This window comes from Carex rostrata, chromosome 19, assembly GCF_964058835.1.
Source record: "Carex rostrata chromosome 19, lpCarRost1.2, whole genome shotgun sequence".
Taxonomy (NCBI): Eukaryota; Viridiplantae; Streptophyta; class Magnoliopsida; order Poales; family Cyperaceae; genus Carex; species Carex rostrata.
Window position 1 is genome coordinate 6,744,362 of NC_135936.1, and position 21,819 is coordinate 6,766,180.

The 21,819-nt window shown below is 34.2% G+C and overlaps 2 protein-coding genes and 2 long non-coding RNA genes across 13 annotated transcripts; 3 read left to right on the plus strand and 1 right to left on the minus strand.

The window, feature by feature from the left end:
- The first annotated feature begins 960 nt into the window (after positions 1-960).
- LOC144571683 (uncharacterized) lies at positions 961-5,797 on the plus strand. Of its 9 annotated transcripts, XM_078321032.1 has the most exons (11): positions 985-1,024; positions 1,436-1,501; positions 1,620-1,676; positions 1,807-1,833; positions 2,009-3,076; positions 3,377-3,487; positions 3,591-3,689; positions 3,937-4,047; positions 4,143-4,443; positions 4,582-4,721; positions 5,058-5,797. In XM_078321032.1, the coding sequence occupies exons 5-11, from the start codon at positions 2,870-2,872 to the stop codon at positions 5,601-5,603; spliced, it is 1,515 nt and encodes a 504-aa protein (XP_078177158.1). In that variant the 5' UTR covers positions 985-1,024; positions 1,436-1,501; positions 1,620-1,676; positions 1,807-1,833; positions 2,009-2,869; the 3' UTR covers positions 5,604-5,797. The 9 variants fall into 9 exon arrangements, with proteins under 9 accessions (XP_078177160.1, XP_078177157.1, XP_078177164.1 ...); XM_078321034.1 differs by having other exon boundaries at positions 961-1,676; positions 2,009-2,056; positions 2,926-3,076; XM_078321031.1 differs by having other exon boundaries at positions 961-1,501.
- A 2,669-nt stretch (positions 5,798-8,466) lies between these two features.
- Positions 8,467-11,475, plus strand: LOC144571388 (uncharacterized). 2 transcript variants are annotated; one of them, XR_013517505.1, is made up of 3 exons: positions 8,467-10,335; positions 10,848-11,067; positions 11,236-11,475. It is a non-coding gene; the product is annotated as an uncharacterized LOC144571388 (long non-coding RNA). The 2 variants fall into 2 exon arrangements; XR_013517504.1 differs by having other exon boundaries at positions 8,467-11,067.
- Positions 11,476-12,338: 863 nt separating this feature from the next.
- LOC144571389 (reticulon-like protein B5) lies at positions 12,339-17,277 on the minus strand. The gene is made up of 5 exons (XM_078320663.1): positions 16,863-17,277; positions 14,895-15,075; positions 14,533-14,674; positions 12,969-13,038; positions 12,339-12,749 (listed from the first exon to the last, which is right to left on the minus strand). The coding sequence occupies exons 1-5, from the start codon at positions 17,104-17,106 to the stop codon at positions 12,580-12,582; spliced, it is 807 nt and encodes a 268-aa protein (XP_078176789.1). The 5' UTR covers positions 17,107-17,277; the 3' UTR covers positions 12,339-12,579.
- Positions 13,045-13,955, plus strand: LOC144571390 (uncharacterized). The gene is made up of 2 exons (XR_013517506.1): positions 13,045-13,189; positions 13,221-13,955. It is a non-coding gene; the product is annotated as an uncharacterized LOC144571390 (long non-coding RNA).
- Positions 17,278-21,819: the final 4,542 nt, after the last annotated feature.

A 21,819-nucleotide genomic window follows, 5' to 3' on the forward strand; every position in this document is an offset into this window, starting at 1 on the left:
GAACTCAAAGCAAAGTTTGTACCTTGAGGGGAGAGGCGGTGGCGACTGAGGGGAGGCGGTTAATACAAATCAATAACACTCCAACAAATATCTATAGAGTAGAACTAGGGTGTTCTTAAGCGTTTGGTAAGCTTAACTCCAAAATTCATTAAATTAGTTTCAAATGACGAATCTGAACTGTTAGAATCCGCCTATCTTACGAGTGATGCATGTGAAAATTCTAAACATTCGAATTAATTTATTATAAAGTCAAGCGGTCAAAAAACGTTCAAAAAATAAATGCACTAATTAATTTATTAATCTTCTAATTTTAACCGATTGACTTTATACTAAATTAATTCGAATGTTTAAAATTTTCACATGTACACGCATCACTCGTAAGGTAGGCGGGTTCCAACGGTTCGAATTCATCATTTAAAATTAATTTAATGAATTTTGGAGTTAAGCTCACCAAATACTTTGGTGAGCTTAAAAACACCCTAGTTCTACTCATATAAACTTTTTAAAAATCTATATACAATAAAACTTCGTATTTTTTTTAATTTATATAATATAATTTGATATCCATTTTATATATATAAAGTTGGAAGGGTTGGGCACTGTTCATTAAAGTGGTGTCATCTTCTAAACCGTTGAAATTTGATCCAACGGATTGTGATAGATTCAGATCTGTTAGAGTCACATGTGTTCTTCTTTCGTTAATTCTTCTAGATTAGCCCTCTTCTTCGTTCATTCCTTCAACCCTCCGTTTCGCCTCCGCTTCCGTCTGACCTAAATCTGCGCCTCCGCCAGACCTAAACCCGCGCCTCCGCTTCTAGATTTGCAAAGGACACATGAGCCTACAACACTCTTACAATTGAGTTGCGCTAGAAAGGTGAACCTTAGAAGGCATTCAATTTTCAACAAATAAGTTAACTGGTTCAAAAAACAGTTGAATTGTTATAATTTTTTAGTAGGTTGGGTATACCCTTGGTGGTGACTAGCATAAAATGCAACTCCGGCTTTGATTAGTATGAGATTAGTGGTAAGCACAATATGTTATTTTCTTGCCAAAACTGTTCCTATACTGTTTTTGGTATTATCACCTTGCCATCTTTTGTGGCACTAAAAGCTGTCTGAAAAACAATTGTTGATATTTACAAGATTAGTTTTTCATGTTTTATCTGAATTCTCCTTGCTTCTCTTCTCTTGGTACGATTTATGAAATCTATTAGTAGCTCACCTTCGCTGTACAACTCATTCATGTTTTCGCATATCATATAAAATACAGAATCCTATATGTTGCCTTCTCAGTTTAACTTTGCAATTATTAGTTTCTAGATGAACATTTTGTATAATATTTTGTTTAATTTTCTTTCTTAACTTTCTTCTTTCTCCTGTGCGGCCACACCTCGCTCTCCAATCGCTACCTCTCGGCCTCCTCATGCTGCCTCAGCTCTGGTCAGATTTCAGTTTCCTCTTTTGTTTTTTTGAAGAAAACTACTAATCAAGGTCTTGCAAGGTGTGGTTCCTTAAGTACAGATCCGGCACCAGTATTTTTTAACCTCACTGACATTATAATCTAGCACCTCTGATAAATGTTGTTCTCTTATAGTGTACTACTTTGATTCTTTCTTTAGGTGTTGGTGTTGCACATTGTTCTTAGAGGAGAGACTTGAATGTTTGCGCAGGCTCAAGTATGATTAGGAGACTAATCCACCATTATATGATCTAAATTATGTTTCAGTTTCTAATTTGGTATTGTACTTATCAATATGTTGTGAATTGATGTGTATACTTCTTTTTTTGTGTATGTATGTTTTGCAGAGGACAAAGGATCTTGACACAATAGAGGTAATTCGGTAAATAAAACCAATGTTTATGCCATATAAGGGATGGAATATTCAACTTTTAGTGTTAGTTCCCAAATATATAATGGTACGCTACCAAAGGAACCCAACTATGCGTGCGTGCGTGAATTGTTCTTTCAATCCGCTTAGAAGCTGAATTTGCTTTCAATTTGGCGCAGGATGGCAGATGCATTGCTCTATACCATTAATTGACACTAAATTTTTTGGTACGCTTCATAAATAGTCTCTTATGATAATTAACTTTTGAAATTGTCTAAATGGTCTGATTGGGCTTCTTTCCTTTCATTTAGCTAATTAGTTCCATAATTACGTTCTACCACCAGTCATTTAAATTTATTAAGTTTTAAATACGTTTGCACGAATCTCAATACAAATCGAACGTTTAAAGAATGACTTTTAATGAAATTTTGTCGAAAGCCTTTTGGGCAAAACCCAATCCAATATTTTATATCATATAATATTTTAAATATGAAGTGGTCCTCTAAAATTACAAAATTGTGTAAAACTTCTGATTTTCAGCAATTATATATTTTCTTTTTATTTGAAATCAAATTGATGATCCCTTTTAAAAAGTTTATTAAAGTCTAATCAATAAATAAATTTAGAACCTGAGATGCATTCTCGGGGTCGGGGCTTTATTTGTCTATATTGAATATAACTCTCTTAACATAGACCAATTAGTCTATATTCACCACCCAAGCGCACACTCACAGCCAGAAAGAGAGAGAAGGGGGAGGGAAGAAGAATCTGATCAGAATGATTTTTTCTCCACTCAAACAAGAAAAGAATTCGCGTCTGGACTCTCTCCAGCGATCGGAAGAGAAAAGTGAAAGCGAGACGAATCGAACTGGCAGGATTTGAAGAGGTGAAAGTCGCGTTAAAAAATCTCACAAATATAAGAGTAGTTTGGCGCGAATCGATTCTGCTTCTTCTTCGTTGTTTTCTTGCGAAGTACTGAAGGCTTAGCTGCATAAAAGAAAAACAGAAAATATCGGCATTGTAAAATCTTTATTCTTCACATGCTTCCTATTCTTTTGTCCCAAATTCTCATTCTCTTTCGATCTGTCTTTTGCAGGATGCCAGGTAGCCAAAATGGACGGTCTTCCAGTGAAATGAGACCTATTAAAACAGAGACGATCCACAGCTGCGCGCGAAATGGATATCTCCATGGCCTTGAGAGAATGCTCCAGGAGAATCCCTCTCTTCTTAATGCAAGAGATTCAGTGGTACTTCGTCCCTCTTATAGATTCTAATTTAATTTTTCATTTTTACTGATTTCACATTGTGTTTTGAACTTGATCATTTCAATCATTTCTGTTGTTTGATGTTTTACATCCCCAATTTGATTATGCTATACTTTTTTCCTTTTTCTCTGATTCATTTATTCTGGTGTGGAACCATCTTATCTTGAATGTGCGGTCCTAGGTCCAAACATTTGTTCTTTTGTTCGATTTAATCAATTAAATTGTGATATTAGGAAATTTTGATAGCATGTGTTGTTCTTTCTTCTTGTTTTCCCTTTTCAGATGCGTGAAACACCACTGCACGTGGCTTCAGCCAAAAACTATGTTGATGGTTTGAAGTATCTGCTTGATTGGACGGGTCCTGAAATGGCAGAACTGGAGGCGAGGAACACGGTAAATCAATTTAATCACCGTAATTTCTCCAGGCATGTGCATTCTATATTTCATTTATATTTTTAAATTATCAAATGCATAAATACGACAGTTTCTTTGACAGTATGGAGAAACACCTCTTCACGTGGCAATAAAAAATAGTTGTTGTGAATCTGCCAAATTGCTTATTCAACATGGAGCAGCTCTTGAAGCCAAAGCCGATGTAAATTTACTTGACCCTACTAATTTCAAGTTAAATGACTTACTTATGCATGTACTTGGCACATCATGAATTGACACTGGATTTAAAACACACTGACTTTCTGGGGCTTGGTGCTCTTGTTCAATTCTAAGACAATATTTCATTTACAGCTGGATGAAAAAGATGAACCTTTAAATGTATCTTCCAAAGTTTGACTATTGGTTTATTCCTTTCCTCTTTTTTTTTTTTTTTTTTTTACATATTGCAGAATGGCATGACACCATTGCATTTGGCAGTTTGGCATGCAATCCCTTCAGGCGACTGCACTACTGTTAGCATGTTACTTTCCCATAATGCGGAATGTAGCATGAAGGACAATGTACAAGCTTGATTTCTTTTAATTAGAATTAATTTATGTTATCATGTTTGAAAATGTTTGCTAAGTCCTGTCCTAAATTGAACACTCCTAATCAGGAAGGGAAGACTCCAATAGACCATCTGCTGGCGGGTCCCACTTACGAGAGATTGAGAAATTTGCTTAATCAACACCAACTGATGCAGAGGAAGAGAAAGGCACTTGAATCATGTCAAGAGGCAGAAGCAATGGCTGAGTTTGACAAATCTATTTCTCATGTTATTGGGCTGAAAAAGATGAAGTTGCAAATGCGAAAGTGGGCCCGGGGGATGCTTTTGGATGAGAAGCGGCGGGCCATGGGCTTGGACATTGAAGAAAGAAAGGTTCCACATATGGCTTTCTTGGGTAACCCAGGGACCGGTAAGATTTTACTCCAAGACTACGGAAACGCAATTTGTTTTTATAGAGTACCTTTTTTTTTAACTTTTCTGTTTATCCTGTAAAAGAGTTGAGATTGAAGTTTTAATCAGGCTAATACATTAATATTTTTGGTGTCAGGTAAAACCATGGTAGCTCATATCCTCGGCAAGCTTCTGCATCATGTAGGGATTTTACCTTCAGATAGAGTAACTGTTGTGCAAAGGACAGACCTTGTTGGTGAATTTGTGGGGCATACAGGACCAAAGACAAGACGAAAGGTAGATAGATGCCCTTTTTTAAATTTCTGATCTACTTTTTGTCTCAACTAAAAAATGTCACTATTGATGTTAGAATTGATCCTTAGAAATTAGAATGTGCCTGACATTACTTATACAGTAATGTAAGGTAAGGTAAGGCAACCTAAGGCATTTCAAGTCTTAATTGTACTGGTCATGTTTTATTACATATGCATTAAATCAACTCGCCAATAAAATCATACCAGAATCAATAGCCAAGGAACATGCGCCAACTGACATGATGTATTAATGCATTCAATTACCAAAATCCAATGTTTGTTTTATTAAATTGAACTAAACCAATCCATACATTCAAAGATAAAAGAAGCAGAAGGAGGAATACTTTTTGTGGACGAGGCATATAGGCTGATACCGATGCAGAAATCTGACGACAAGGACTATGGGATAGAGGCGCTCGAGGAGATCATGTCAGTCATGGATGAAGGCAAAGTCATCGTCATTTTTGCTGGATACCGCGAACCGATGAAGCGCGTGATTGACGCAAATGAGGGTTTTCGCCGACGGGTCGAGAAGTTTTTCTACTTCGATGATTTCACCCCTCTAGAACTTGCTGAGATTTTACACCTGAAGATGCATTGTTTGAAGGGGTACAAATTGCACCAGTGTTGTACTATTCACGCACTTGCCCGGCTTATTGAGAAGGAGACGACCGAGAAATTGAGGAAGGAGTGGAATGGAGGTTTGATTATACCCTGGCTGAAGAATGCCCGGGATAATTTGGACGAACGGCTAGATTTTGATGTGGAGGATACTGAGGTGATGGTGACTATTACTTTAGGTGACTTGGAGAAGGGACTTCATCAGATTTCAGAGGAGAGTCCGGATGAAGTTTGGAGAGTGTAGTGTTGTGCTGTGTCTAGATTTGAATTACATTTGTTTTGTTTAATTCGTTATTTTTATTTTGGAAATGTCATTAAATCAATTTTCAAAGTTCAGAATGTCATTTATAGCATTCCCTTTGAGCAATGCATTATTGATTTTGTCATGGATGCCTTGGTAGTTAGTACAAAACATGGGTATGGATTCTTTTGCCCCTCTAGCAGTTTCCTGCAAAAATACCGAACTACTATTATAATTGGTTCTCTACTTGAATGGGTTATGGGTGTATGTATATATTTCTTATATTTTAGTGGTCATATGAGCATTTGTGTTTTTTAGGGATATAGATGGTATTTTGAATTTAGTGTCCCTGAAAACAATTTCTCGATTCTTTAATTTTTGGTGTTCTTTTGATGTGAGGGTATCTAGGAATTGGGATCAGGAACTGGCTTCAATTTGTTGGCGTATAATCTAAAATGCAGTTTTCGTTTCTGCGGCATCTTTAAAGTTCGAACTGGCATTTTTGTGACTTAATTTTTTTGTGACATCCATTTGTTCCCCTCGTAGGCCGAAATGCAACGGGCAAGGTCAATGGGAATCTCAGATTTCTCTTTTCTCTTCATGTCCAATAAACTCCATCACGGCCCATTAACTTGGGTTAAAAAAGAAATGTCACCTGTAATATGAACTTTTTGTCAGAATTTACTACATACAAATTTGCTGTTTTACTGATTGATTATCAATATAAAACTACACAAGTGAAAACGAAAAGAGAGATGGTTCATATATATATGTTCTTACATAATTCTATGGTTCATATGAATTCCTTAGTTCATTACCAGCATTCCTTGTCCTTTTCTTTTTGTTAAAAAAGGCATTCAAGCCCATTGCATTACCAGAATCAATTCTAAATTCATCTCTACCCTCCGACAGCATTCCACAAGTAAACACCCTTCGGACAATCCAATCACCCCTTATTTCCCCTCCCCTCCTCTCCTCTCCCCACCTTTTGGAGCACACCCTAAATGAACAAAGAAAAACAGCCATTCTGCCTATGGCAGACTTCCCTTGCTGGAACCTTCATTTTAATTTTTCTTCATCCTTAATGGGGCTAAACATCTCTACAACTTAGATCCAGAATTAACTAATTAAGTGGCCATATTAATTCATTACTCAATTTAGTGGATCGCTTATGCTCCTCAACTTATTGTTTCACTTTATGGTATGTTTTTATTGATCCTGGACTTTTTTAAAACTTTATTCCATTAAGAAAATTTTAAGAAGGAAAAAAATCTAAGTATTTTTCTTTAAAGAAGTTTTTATTCTTATTAATAAAAATATGTAATAAAATTACCTGCACAATATCCTCTTTAATTAGTTTTGTCATTGATTTATAGACACAATATACATTTATTTAAAATATCTATAAAATCTTCATATTTACAGAAGTGTCAAAGACTCAAAGTTGATTTATCTGACAAAAAATAATTCGTATGTAGAAAGATAGAATATAGTATACATGTAGGCTCATTTTATCTATGATTTTTCAATAATACCATATTTTTATCGTATTTGATTAAATTTAGTCGTCTTTCCCCTGTACGACATGCTTAGGAGAAAATTTAAAAAAAAAAAAAAAATTGATGTCACGATTTTTTATTTATGAGAGTCGGATCTTAAATTGAATGATGGTATTATTACAATAATTAATTTAAAGAGCAGAATTAGGGGTTCTTAAGTTCATTAAGTTTCTTTGTAAACTCAATTCTAAAATCTATCGAATTAGTTTCAAAGTCGAATCCGAATGGTTGAAATCTATCTATTTTACGAGTGATATGTCTATATATAAAAATTTTAAATTTTAAAATTAATTTTGTATAGAATCAAGTGGTAAAAAAACATTTGGAAAATGAATACATTAAAATTAAGTTATGAACCTTTTAATTTTGACTTGTTAACTTTATACTAAATTAATTTGAAAGCTTAAAATTTTTCAACGTAGACATATCAGTTGACGGTTGAAATCTATCTATTTTATGAGTGTTATATCTACATATGAAAATTGTAAATTTTAAAATTAATTTTGTATAGAGTCAAGTGATAAAAAAACATTTAAAAAATAAACGCATTAAAATTAAATTATGAACCTTTTAATTTTGACTGCTTAATTTTGTACTAAATTAATTTAAAATTTTAATATTTTCAGACGTAGACACATCAGTTATAAAATAGATATTTCAATGATTCGAATTGATCATTTAACATCAATTTGATCCTATAGGGGTTGTTCGGCAAGGCTTCCTTAAGTCTCCTTAAGACTAAAGAAGTTTCATTTAGCTTCCTTAGCCGCTTAATCATGCCGAACACCGGTTCCTTAGCATGGATTAAGATCACCTTCTTTAACCTCCTTTTTGCCTGGATCTTAATCCTCAGCCCGAGTCTTAAGGCGAATGCGTATCCTCTGCATTAACTCAAAAGAGAATCTTTTGAGTTAATGAATATGAACCATCTGATTTTAAACGGAGCTAATCCGACACTTGCCTACAACATTAGGAGTCTTTTAATATTAGTGCGGATCTAGTCTGCAAGAATTTTAAAACAGATCAAACGGTTGAGATTTATTAACTCAAAAGATTCCCTTTTGAGTTAATGCAGAGGATACGAATTCGTCTTAAGACACTTGTACCCCTTCTTGTAGTTTTTTGAACTATTACTTCCTGATTAAAACAACCGAATATCGATTCCTTAAGTTTACTTAAGACTTAATCCTAATTTGAATTAAGAGGTGTTACCAAACAACTCCAATTGAAATTGACATAACCTAACCTATTATACTCTACATTCCTCGGATTTTTATTTTCTATTTTTTTTTGCTTTTCCTCTCCGTTTCATTTCCTTCGGTCTTTACTACCTGTCTACCCTGGGGGGTTTCCTCCATCGGAGATCCCACCGATTTGCTTCACGGCTGGTCGGTTCTAGGCCCAGAGAACCACACGGTTGTTGGTACTCTTTCTCCCCCTCTTTCAGTTGTGAATTACGGTGTCAATACCTGTACCGTTATAACAAGAAATCTAAGATTTTTTTTTTTTTTTTTATATAATGTCATATAGGTTGATTTACTATATTTTCTGGTCTCAACTAATGTTGAGTTGCGTTTGATTTTGGTGAGATTGACTGTCTGGATATTCACCAAAATATCAAATGTCTACATTCTGTAGCATACTCTTTTTTTTTTTTTTCCTTTTTCCTCACTGCATTTATTTACTACCATACAATTATTCTTACATTAATAGAAGTCTATTTTGTTTCCGTTTATAAAACTTATAACAGTATGTAACTCTACATTGGCTGGGATTAGTTTTGCAATCAAATAGTGAAATAAAAGGGATGTGTATTGGAAAATTAAAAGGCTAAATTTAAATGCTTGTGAGAATATCGACCACAGATGCGTGTATTTTATGGCAGACTTGTACATACTTGAGGTTTTGATAATTATGGTCACATCTTTATTAATTGGATATCACACATCCACACTGCAAAGAAACAGAACTCTGATGATGGCTTGTTCATTGTGTTGGTTATCCCAGTGGTCAGGTCTAGTAGCAGTATACTGACAAAAATTGTGATCTAGTAGCAGCATACACTTAACTCCGCCTGTGTAGTTTCTACACAGCCTGTCCCAAGCCAGGAAAAAGGAAGAGGGTTCGTGATAGGCTTGGCGAGCCAACAGTAAAAAAACAGCATCTTTATGGAAATGAAACCCTCACGAATTGGGCATGAGTAGTACTATGATGGGTGACCTCCTGGGAAGCCCCTGTGTTGCTGATTCCGGTTGGATTTCATTTCTAGCCTACTCCAACTTGTTTGGGAATAAAGACTTTGAAGAAGAAGAAGAAGAAGCAGCAGTAGCCTACACTTCTTTTCTTTTGTTATTTTTTTACCTGTCTTTCTAAAATGATAAGAGAATTACTATAGAAATTGACCGTAGTTAAACCCTTCGTAGGAACAGTTTGAATGGAGAATGAAATTAGTGTAAACACTATTTCAAAAGAACAAAAAAAAAAAGAGAAAAAAAAGAGAGGAAGTCACTGCAAATGAATGCGGGGTTCTTACATTATTGTGCATTTAGTTCCAATTGGCTAAAAATTGTATATACAAAAATTTTATGAGGTGGTCCATCAGTGTCATTTACTTGATCTTGCTTTGTTTATCCTGTGGTTAGTTTTAATTTATATTTATTGTGTAAAATGTTTTTTTTCATAAAATCTTAAAAAGAACAAAAATGGAAATTTATGTCTGGGCATCGAGGAGACGAGGTCCTTGTTTCCAGAAAAAAAAGAAAAGAAGTACATTGTTGATGATCTTTTGCCAGTGCTAATTCAGAAAATGAAGTAGTTAAATATAGATACAAAGGTAATAATAATATAAAAACTGATTGCAAATCTATGTTGGTTTGGTAGAGCTGGGAGAATTGATTGTTTTTCCTTTCTTTCCTAACCTGTTCATTTCTTTTCTGCACTTGATTAGATTAACTTTATTAGTTGTTGTCGGCTTTTTTCTGAGCCGTTGATTCTCATTTCTTCTTCAATTGTAAAGCGTTGATGTTCTTTCTAGGGTTCCATGGCTTTAAAAGCCCATGGGAGCGCCGCTTTCACTCGAAGCTAACATTTGCAAGAGGTAGGTTTCCCTTGCCTATGGAAGTGTGCACATTGTCGAAATTTGTCAATGGTGCTCGCAGTACTGAAATCTGAGACTGGTAAGCTTGCTTCTCTATGGTTAGTCTTCTCTAGTCTTACTCCTCTTAGCCAATTTGCACATTTGTTTCCTTCATTTCTGTGTACAAATGATGAATTATGAGTGTTAAGCCATTGTTAGGTGTTTATCCATTTTTTCCAACAAAACCTTCAACAGAATTTCTCTCGTGTGCACAAACTTTTGCAGATAATAATTAGGAAAACAGGGGTTCTATTGAGTTATATGGACAATTTCTCTTATGTTTTCTTTTTTCCCCTTTGCGCAACTTAGAATATTAACCAACTTGTTCTATCCTGAAAACATGAAAACAAAAGGATAGAGAAATAGAAAACCCCAAAGATTTAAAGCTTTGTACGAGTCTGGTCTTTTTAAAGGTAGAAGATGGTATTTGATTCCTAATTCATCAATTTTGCCCTTTCCTACCTTTTTTAGGATAATTTCTTTACATGTATATATGAATTTGAGGAAAAGTTCACCAAATGTTTAATATGGTTGTGTTATTATACATTGTAGATGAACATAATTAATTTCAATGAACCAGCAGCACTACTAGCTCTGGTAAAAAACTTTGGATTTCGAACCAGCATTTGGTTCAAGATTCAGTGGATACAGAAACAATTGGCCTGTGCCAGCTAACGGACGAGGAGTGTTCTAAAGTGGCCCCAGCTCTATTTTCTGACATCCATAAATCTAAATTGTTCTCGAAGGTCTTGAGGAGAATCTAGCTAGAAAGGTAAATGCCGTGAAGTAGTTAATCATCTCCCACATAATCTACTTTTTTTTTTTTTTTTAATTTCTCTGTATGATTTGCCGTGTTTGTAAACAAGGTAAAATGATATTAAAGAAACATGAAAAATCTGTAGTCCAAGAAGCAAAAGTTCAAGTATATGTCTCTGTGTAGGATAAAGGGTTGGGCTGTGGATGTGCAAAGGAGAGATGTTAGCCAAGAGAGCTGTGATCACGTGTACCTCTTCGACAACGACAATGAAAATGCAATGGATAAATGTGGCAAGCCCCCCGAATTTGGTTAATGATTTTATCATTTAAATTTCTGTTTAGATTAAGAATCATGTTTTGTAATTTTGTAAGATGAAATTAAAAATTAATTAATCAGAAATAAATCACTACCTATTCATGTGAATTAATTTACTTTATATTTACTCCTGTTTGGATGGACGGAGAGTAAAAGAAGGAATGAGAGGTAAAGAATAAAATGAAATGGAATAGAATAGAAAGGAAAATTAGCATATTTAACTTCTTTGTGTTTAAATAATTAATGAGAAAAAATAAATTTAACTTTTCTTTCAATCTTATTTCTTCTTTGATTGATTAAATTGTTTAAAAAATTAAGTAACTATTTTAGGATTGAGAAAAAAATAATATAAGAATTATATAGGTAAAATGTAGGGTTGAACATTTATATTACTTTTTTTAAAATTATTTGCAACAAAAATTATTTCCATTCATTACATTAAAATTAGAAGGAAAATCGATTCTATTGATTATAATAATACGAAGTTAAAACCTTTCACTTCCGACATAATTTTATCAACCAAACACGATTCATTTTTCTTTCCATTCCCTCCCTTCCTCTCCTCTCCATCCAAACAAGGTGTTAGTATAATCCACTTTTATAGACAATTTTTTATTTTCCAACATTTTAGAGGAGGGATTAATTTAAACAATATTTCATGCTATCAAATAAAATATAAAATATGAAAAATAACATATACTATCAAACAAGATATAAAATATAAAAAATAACATATAAAATCAACAAGACGTGGATTTAGTTCTGTAAGGGTTGTATTTATTCTAAGGATTTGTTTTAGCTGAAAAAATATAAAAAATAATATGGAATAAGAAATTTAATCCTCGTTAACTTCACTTCACAATTGAACATGGCCTTCATTTTTATTTTAATATTAAGTGGTTCCCTCCCAATAAGAAATTAACTAGGTTTTCTCATCGTGCTACACAGCTTGTCTAGCCAACAAAACGAAATCAATAATAAGGTTCGTTAATTACTGTCAAGTACTTACCAGTACAAACCAGAGGAAAAAAAAAAAAAACATTCATATGTACACTGCCCAAGAAAGGAAAATTACAACCAACCAGAAACTTTCTGCTTCAGAAACCACACCAACAGTGTTCATGAGAACTTGACATATGAAGCCAGCAAATATATGTTCAAGATACCAGTAACCCAGCCTAAACAAAAGCAAAAGCCATTACATAGCACAAATTACTGCACCTTCTTAGACTTTGAAGGACCTCTGGGGATTTTACTAAGTACTTTAGTATCCAACAGCTTGTAAAGTTTGTTGATCTCAGTCATGCCCCTCTCTGCCAATTCATCAATTTTGTCGTCGTACCTCTCATACAATGCTGGCACAGTTTGCAATATTACGAACCCTATCCACAAAAAACAGAAACATAAGTATCTCTGCTGCTCTTCCATTGAGAAACAGCATGTTAGATCAGGCTCCAACCATGCCACGCCAAGGAAAGAAAACCTATTCTTCCTTTATAGTACACAAGAATGCGCAGTTATGTTTTGAGAAACCAACATTACACACGGAATTTTCATGAGCGGGAGAGAGAGAGAGAGGAATTGATATTTGATGTTTTTACCAATGTAAGACAAGGTCAAGAAGTCGAACCAGCTCCCCACAACAGAAAGAACCCACAGCCCTGCAATCACCTGTTAGAGCAACAAATAGAACACATTATCATTGCAAGTATAAAGGTCAATTAACAAGCTAACAATTGAAATTTCTTGATTGGTGTTGGTAAGGGCCTGTTGTCTCGCAAAGCGTTAACAAACCTGCACACAGCCATCGACGCATGAAGCTGTACTTAAAACATGAGAAGCCATGGTTATAGATAGAAGGGTATTTGAAACAAGGCTGTGGTTCTTTGACTTCTGCTACTTAGTTCTTGTTAATTATGTTAAAAAAAATTAACAAGTTGTTAAATTATACCAACAATCTAATTATGTTCTAGAAGAATTTAATTTTTTAAGAACATGAAATCTAATTCTTGTAACTAGAAAGCACTATAGTAAAAACAATCTTTAGAGCATACAAATTTAGCAATTTTTAATATGAATTTAGTTGCATTTTACGGTAACATAAAGATCATGTCTATAAAAGACAGTTTAGAAAATGAGAAAACAAATTTTCGGCCAGTGGGACACACATATAGAAATGAAAAAGGGCATAGTGCAGCTGATATTCTACCTCAGCATCTCATTATTAACTTTTTTTTTTTTTTGGCAATGTCTCCTTAATCCTATACCCAATATCAGGAGTTCAAAAAAAAAATATAGGTTAAGCATGTGAGCAGATGGCAGGTCCCACGGACAATCAGAGCAAGTAAAAGTCCATGAAACCAGAGAAAGGGAGTCACAGAAATCGTATGATTTTGAATAACTTTGTTTGGTTTTGGACAGAGGCAAGGGGTCTCAAAATCTGCACCAAACAGACTATAATTTGTAACAAATAGTTTTCCCTGAAACCACAGCACTTTTGTGCTCAAATATGCAACAATCATAGGGGCACAAGTGTTCTCCTCGAGCTTGCAAATTTGACCTAAGTTGCTATCTACTGTGGTATGTTGCAACAGGGGGTGGCAATGGTTGACCTACAACCAGACGGATAGCTTTGTGGGTTAGATTCAGGCCCACATCCTATTACTCGATGCATGTCAGGTCAGGTTTGGTCATGATCCATTTAACACAACCCAATCCATTTTCGTATTTTCCTTCTATGTTCTGCTTTTTTTTAACAGGCTATAAACATGTTTTGCTCAACTGAGCCGGAAAGGGGAGAAAAACATTTGAGAAAATTTGATGTCAATGCATCTGCGAATCAGAACTCCCCATCTCCAACACAGCTTCTGTTTGTGCCCATTGCAGTAACAAATATATATTTAAGTTCAAATAAAGGCAAAACAGTTTGGTTCGGGCCAAGCCATGAGCTGACAGGTCAGATGCCAGTCAGGTCCGCTCCAAGCCATTCAAGGAAAATAATAAAACATTGTTGACCCAACTCAAATTTGATCCAACGAAACTTTTACCACCATAGTTGCAACTATTGAAGGTTCTTTTTTCTGGAAACAGTTTTCCTCTTATTACTTGCAATTATCTAAATCCAAATACAACAGAATTCAACACAGTAAAGTAATAATAACTTACCATAAGGAACTTCTTGAGGTCGTGCCCTAAGGCAACATTCCTCAGCAAGGAAAGAACCCTGTTAATATCATTTCGCAAAGCGAAGGCAGCATGTCGAGCTCTCTCTTCAGAAATGTGCAACTCTGGTATTCCTGGTAGTGTCCTGTCATACAGAAAAAATCAAGTTGCAAATTCAAATTAATGGCCCAACAGAAATTTGACTCTGTATTTTGCTATTTGCGTAAACTTAAAAGTTTTGACAAGTATAACATCAAATTATCACATGATAAGCATAACATCAAATTATTGACAAGCATAACATCAAATAAACTAGAAAGTAATGGAGTAATTTGAGACAATTTTAAGAAATATGATAAGCTCACCTGTTGATGCAGCTCATGAGCTTGGAAACTATGAAAAGTGCACCAAGGGTAAACATAAAGAAGTAAGATATAAGTGTTAGGAGCCGGTAATTGAGCAGTTCAAACAAAACCCATATAGCAGTTGCACCGGCAAGGGCTCCTAATGCGCTTTTCTTGTCTCTCCATAACAATACATCAGCAGCTGAGGAATAGAGAGGTTAGAGATTATTCACAGATTATATTATGAAACAATAAAAAACAATTATTAATTTGCTTGCTTGTTAGGAATATATATTATTGTCCTGGAAAATCTAGTCAACCTCTGTTGTCAAGTGTCAACCATAGCAGAGGCGAAGGCAGTGTATCACAGGTGTAGGCACTTGCCTACCCCTGGATTTTTTTTTTTTTTTTTTTTTTGAACCAGGTCTCTTTTTGGGTTTGCCTACCTCAGTTTTTTTAATTTGCCTACCCTAGAACCCAGAATCAAAGCCCAGAACTCAGAGCCCAGACCAACAAAAAAAATGCTCTCAAGTCTCAACCCTCCACTAGCAAAGAGCCAAAGGCAGAGCAGCCAGGGGCAAAACGCGAAAAAAATTGGAGGAACATCGCCTCCGCCTGCGCCTGCGCGAAGAAGAAGGATCACTGCCCCGCCTGTGCCTGCCTCTTCCCACCTCTGCTTGTGTCATCCCGCCTCGACTGCTGTAGTGTTCGGTAAATCCCCTTCTACTGTAATACAGGAGTTTAGGTCTAACCGAATTTCCTCGATTTCTCACAAACTTGCTTGGATTTTGACCGAATTTCCTGACCTGAACTTTGATTTGAAGTATATTTCTTGCAAATTTCCTGACCTGCTTGGATTTGCAGACCGTGATTTACATGATTTGTGTGTTTTAATTGCTTGGATTTTGACCAATACTAAACAATGAATTTAAACATTTGCAAGAATAGTAGAAAAATAAAATAGGATAACCAAAATAAAGGGTTGTAACTTAGAACCTGAGATGCATTCTCGGGGTCAGGGCGGTATTTGTCTATATTGCAAATAACTCTCTGAACATGAGATGAATTAGTCTATATTCTAGTGTACAGAGATGAACTAGATTGAATTAATTATTTGAGAGCTTTAATTATTTGAGAGAGAATTGTGGTTAGGGTTCTTAATTATTTGAGAGCTTTCATGGGTACTGATTATGGTTAGGATTCTGAATTGTTTGAATTGTTTAAATTGCTTGAATAGCTTAAATTGTTTAAATGAGGACTAAGCTCATTTTCTAGTTCTCATGTGGACCAATTAGTAAGGTAACTCTAATTTTTTCTGTAACTTTGTAAATAGAGAATGGACGGATACTACAAGATGGGACCTAAATTTCGAATTGATTCATCTTCACAAGAATCACAACAAATAGGGTCTAGCTCAGACCCTAATCGTTTGAGGCAACTGGAAAAGGAAAATAGAACAACGAATAGGTGTATTTGAGGAAATAGAAAAGGATGCGACGCTTCTAGAACAACAAATTGAGGTGACTGGTATTTTATTTCATATTCAATCTTTTGATTTTACTTTCAATTGTCATCTCATGAGCCACTGAATGTAGCCATCCCCTAACAAAATATTTTTGCTTTCAATTATCTATTGGTATTTTAAATTTTTTTTGGCAACTATATATTTTTGCCTACCCCTAACAAAATTCCTAGCTTCGCCACTGAACCATAGAGAAGTTAAAATTGAAACCCCCCTAGCATAAATAGCACGTGTTGACACAAATTGACTTGTCAGATACATACTTAAATTAACAGAAAATATACACGTCTAAAATAACTAAGCTACTATCTTTTTTAATACCACAACCCAAGTAGAACAATTACCAACTAAGACTTTTAATTAAATAAACAAAACAGAATAAGAGCCAATTTGCCTTTGGACCTCTGCATATTAAATAATTACAAAAGCTAAAAACACTATTCTGATAAAGAAGGGTAAAGGCGTACTTTTACCACCACCAAGGACCTGATGAACGGGTTTCTCTCTCCCAAAAAGCCGACGGCTTTTTGGCTGGGAAGAATCAACAGAGGGTATGGATCTCTCTACAACCTCAGGCACGGAAGGTGGCGATGAGTCCACGTCATCAGATTTCTCAGGTGTACTCTCCTTTCCAGTTTCCGGTGGATCCACCGTTACGTTCTCTTGGACTGTCTCCGGCGACAAGTTCGTTTCATCCGCCTTATCAGCCATGACTGGTTTATCCTACTCCGCAGGAACAGCTTAACACTCTTGGGATGCGGGAAGGAGTGCTTTTTTGAGTGGAAGTTCAACAAGACAAGCGATCGGACGTGAATCCGGATTTATACGGAAAGAGATAAACTTTTACGGCTAGATAATGATGAGAGACCGTTGGATGAGAATTGGACCTACTTTTAGGTTCAATTAGCTCTAGCACCGTACAATTAGCATTAACATCTGTGCGCACGAATATTGATAAATACACATACGGAATTTAATACGGAGCGCACGAATATTGATGCAATCGGATGGTCACTACACCAATCGAATCAAATAGGTACGATGGACATCGGACCTACTCTGAACACCTCTAGACAATACTGCAGACACATGGCACTATGGCAAGCTCTGGCTGAAAACTACGGAGTAACCCTTTTTTCTTTTTTTGGATTGGCTTTTGATTTTACCAACTTTTCGCCTACGGGCTTCAAATAAAAAAAAGGATTTTACCAACTTTTTACTTCTGCACATCAGCACATGTACCCTTACACCCTTACAAGTGCATATTATTATTTTGGAAATATTTTATGTTTATTTAAAAAAATAGAAAATTATACAATTTTTTTTTAATTCATATTATCAAATTTATCTTCCTAATTTTTAAAACTCACAAATTTATTTAATTTATTATTATTTTATTTTACTCTTTAATTAGAAAATAAAAAATATATGTAGAGTATGTGAGGAAAATATTGAGTCTTCTAATTGATCGGTTTGTATGAGCATATAATTAATTTCTCAAATTATGATACACACGTAGACGTAAACATAAAATGTAACTGTGTACGCATGCACAAGTAGAAACAAGAAATTTACTATCACAAACCGACTAATTAGAAGACTGAATTTCTCTTACACATTCTAAAATTTCATTTTTAAAATAAAGGATAAATTGAATATTTATAAATTTAAAATTAGTTTCAATAAAGAAGAAAATAAATTGATAAATTAGTAGTTTTCTAAAAAAAAAATAGAAGGCTAAAGAGAATATTATGAATTTTAGAATAAAAGAATACATAATTTTGAGATTTTTAAATAGTAAATATGAAATCTCTCTATTATTTTATAAGTTGAATCCAATTTCCAATATAAACACTCTTGTTCTTTAAATAAGTATTGACAAAATTAAATTATATACAATTATTTAAATTAATTTTATATGAATTATATATTATGTGTAAATGAAAATTAAATTATATTAATTTATTGATACACTGAGAATTAATAAATCAACATACTAAAATTTAATGGTCGTTAAAATAACGTTATAATTTTATAATTTTTATATTTAGGATGTGTGAAACATGTCCAGCAATTAAAACTATATATTTGAGATCGTTTGATTATAACAACTATGACAATTAAATTTCCTTTATTTTAAATTAGATTAACTGAATTTGTTGAACTTTATCTTTTAATATCTAAATTGACGAGAATCTCTTATTATTGGCTTTGTACCTTCACATCATTTTTTTTAAAGAAGTCCCCGTTTACAGAGTTGTCATTGTAATTACAGAAACAACAAGGGGTCTATGTGCAAAACATTTAAATATTTCTTTTTTCCTTGCGCTCTGGAGCTCGGTGAACCGTCCAGCGAATGGAGAAATAAATCAACAGCGGAGGACTCAGACAAATAAATATGAAAATCAATTATATAATTTTTTATTGAAAACAAAATAATTTATAATATTATAAAACTTCACTCTACATTATATATAATATATAATTATAAAAAAAAATTATATACCATGAGGTTAAATTGGCTCGTCGCTTCAATTTAAGGTGCCGACACGGTTAGCGGGTCGGGTCGGCTTCATCTATGTGGCGGATTGTAAGAATCGCACGTTGCACCTGGAATTCACGGAGGAAGCTGGTTGCGACACGTGTCTAGCTAGAGTCCTGGTCAATTTATGAGGGGATACTGAAGCAGAATGTCGTATTGTCGTTTGCTGGAGGTCTGTGGGCTGTGGCTGTGACTCTGTGAGCACTGAGCAGTGACCGAATAAATGGACACCGCGCTCGTAGTCTCGTACAGGTGTTAAATTTTATTCGTCGAAATCGGCATGTGGCTGTTAGACGCCTTTGTTATCCATTCTTTCTTTCTTTTTTAATTAAGAGAACCTAGAAGTATCGATCTCTAGTTCTTTATGTACGCTCTTCTTGTATGTTCTCCTGTCGGTTCTACGAAAGTACAGAACGCGTTTGAACTTTTCTTCTAGTATGTCCTCTTTGAGTAATGGTGTCAAGTTCTATTATAATCATGTGTTGGACTTCTAACTTGTACTGTATATATATATATATATATATATAGAGTTAGGCTGGGGTGCTATGGATAGCATAGTGGCCTCTATGCTACGGCTCAATATTCGAGTTTTCAAAATCCAAACGGTCGATCCGAACCGTTCATCTTATTCTCCATATTAATATCTGCTTGGAGACCAAATTTTACATTTTTCTGAATTTTTTTACTATTTATTAAGTATTTTACAAAATTGTTGATCCAACGGTGGCTGCACAAAACAGTAAAACCGTTGGATTAGCGATTTTCAAAGTGGCTTAATAAATAGTAAAAAAATTCAGAAAATTATAAAATTTGGTCTCCAAGCAGATATTAATATGGAGAATAAGATGAACGGTTCGGATCGACCGTTTGGATTTTGAAAACTCGAATATTGAGCCGTAGCATAGAGGCCACTATGCTATCCATAGCACCCCAGCCTAACTCTATATATATATATATATATATATAGAGTTAGGCTGGGGTGCTATGGATAGCATAGTGGCCTCTATGCTACGGCTCAATATTCGAGTTTTCAAAATCCAAACGGTCGATCCGAACCGTTCATCTTATTCTCCATATTAATATCTGCTTGGAGACCAAATTTTATAATTTTCTGAATTTTTTTACTATTTATTAAGCCACTTTGAAAATCGCTAATCCAACGGTTTTACTGTTTTGTGCAGCCACCGTTGGATCAACAATTTTGTAAAATACTTAATAAATAGTAAAAAAATTCAGAAAAATGTAAAATTTGGTCTCCAAGCAGATATTAATATGGAGAATAAGATGAACGGTTCGGATCGACCGTTTGAATTTTGAAAACTCGAATATTGAGCCGTAGCATAGATGCCACTATGCTATCCATAGCACCCCAGCCTAACTCTATATATATATATATATATATATATATATATATAGAGGATCAAGTTACAATAATTTTTGAGTTAAAATAAGTTACAACAAGTATTTTCTATATTTTTAAAGTTCAGATCGTCGATTCAAACCGTTAGATGTAATCTCTATAATAAAATGTGCTTGAGACCAAATTTTACATTTAATTGAATATTTTTTTTACTATTTATTAAGATGGGTACAAAAACTAGTCAAATTCAAAACATTGAATTTTGTACTCATTTTAAAAAATGTAAAATTTGGTCTCCAAGCACATTTTATTGTAGAGATCACATCTAACGGTTTGGATCGACGATTTGAACTTTGAAAATGTAGAAAATGCTTGTTGTAACTTGTTATAAGTAAAAAATTGTTGTAACTTGATCCCTCGTCATATCTAATTTAGGTTAAGTCAAATTTGATGGAAGAACTTTTTAAATCAATTAGTTTCTGAACTCAATAAAGTTTAATCACTTGATATAATTAATTAATTCAAGAATGAATGCATTCCTTGTTTTAATTTTCGGAAATTAAAGAGAACGTTGTTGATTGATTTTATGGAGCCATCCTTATCCTCTACAGTAGCTGTCGAAAATCTCAAGGCCTTTATGGCGCATCACACCGAAAGAAGAATCGTCTCTTTCAATAAATGAGAACGATTATTATTATAATTTTTATTTTCTTACTTTTGTCCTTTCCTTAATTATATTTTAACTTGAAAAATAAACAAATATAAACCTTAGTCGGTTGAAGTTAGGGTGGGCAAAAAAGCTAATAGTTCATGGATTGATCGTGACTCACATCTGACTCGCTCGCTAACAACTCGTTTGTTAGTGAACCGAGTTATTAACGAGCTAGTTTATTATTAGTTCAATAAAAATTTTAACAAATTTGAGTTGGAACCTAGCGAGCTGGCGAGCCAACTTGATTCAAATATGAATTTGTGAATTTAGTATACATGAATTTATTTTGTGAACTATGATTGTATGAATTTGAAGATTTAGTATTTTAGTATGTATGAATTTAGTTACAAACTTAATTTATGATAAACTTTATAATACATAATTTAATACATTTTGGCTTTTGGCTCACGAGCTTTCATGAACTGGTTCGGCTCACTCGTTGTCAAAACAAGCGAGCCACAAATCACATTTTCAGCTCAGATCTAATTGTTGGCTCGCTCATGACTCACTCGTTGCTAAAATAAACGAGCTATAAATTTGGTCTAGCTCGAACCGAACCGGCTCGTTGCTGGTTGAAGGTAAAAAAATTATCTCCATTAAATTTATCCTCCAATTAAAACTTCAATCAAATAAAATTTCTACGTTCTTTTTTCCTCTTCTTCTCTCTCTTCCTGTATTATCGGGAGTTTAATTCAAATAAGATATATATCAGTGTGCATTTTAACCTCCCTCCCTAATATTATCAGGAGTTTAATTTAGTTAACAAGCAATCCTTATATAGTCTTATTTATGTTTTTTCATTTAACATTA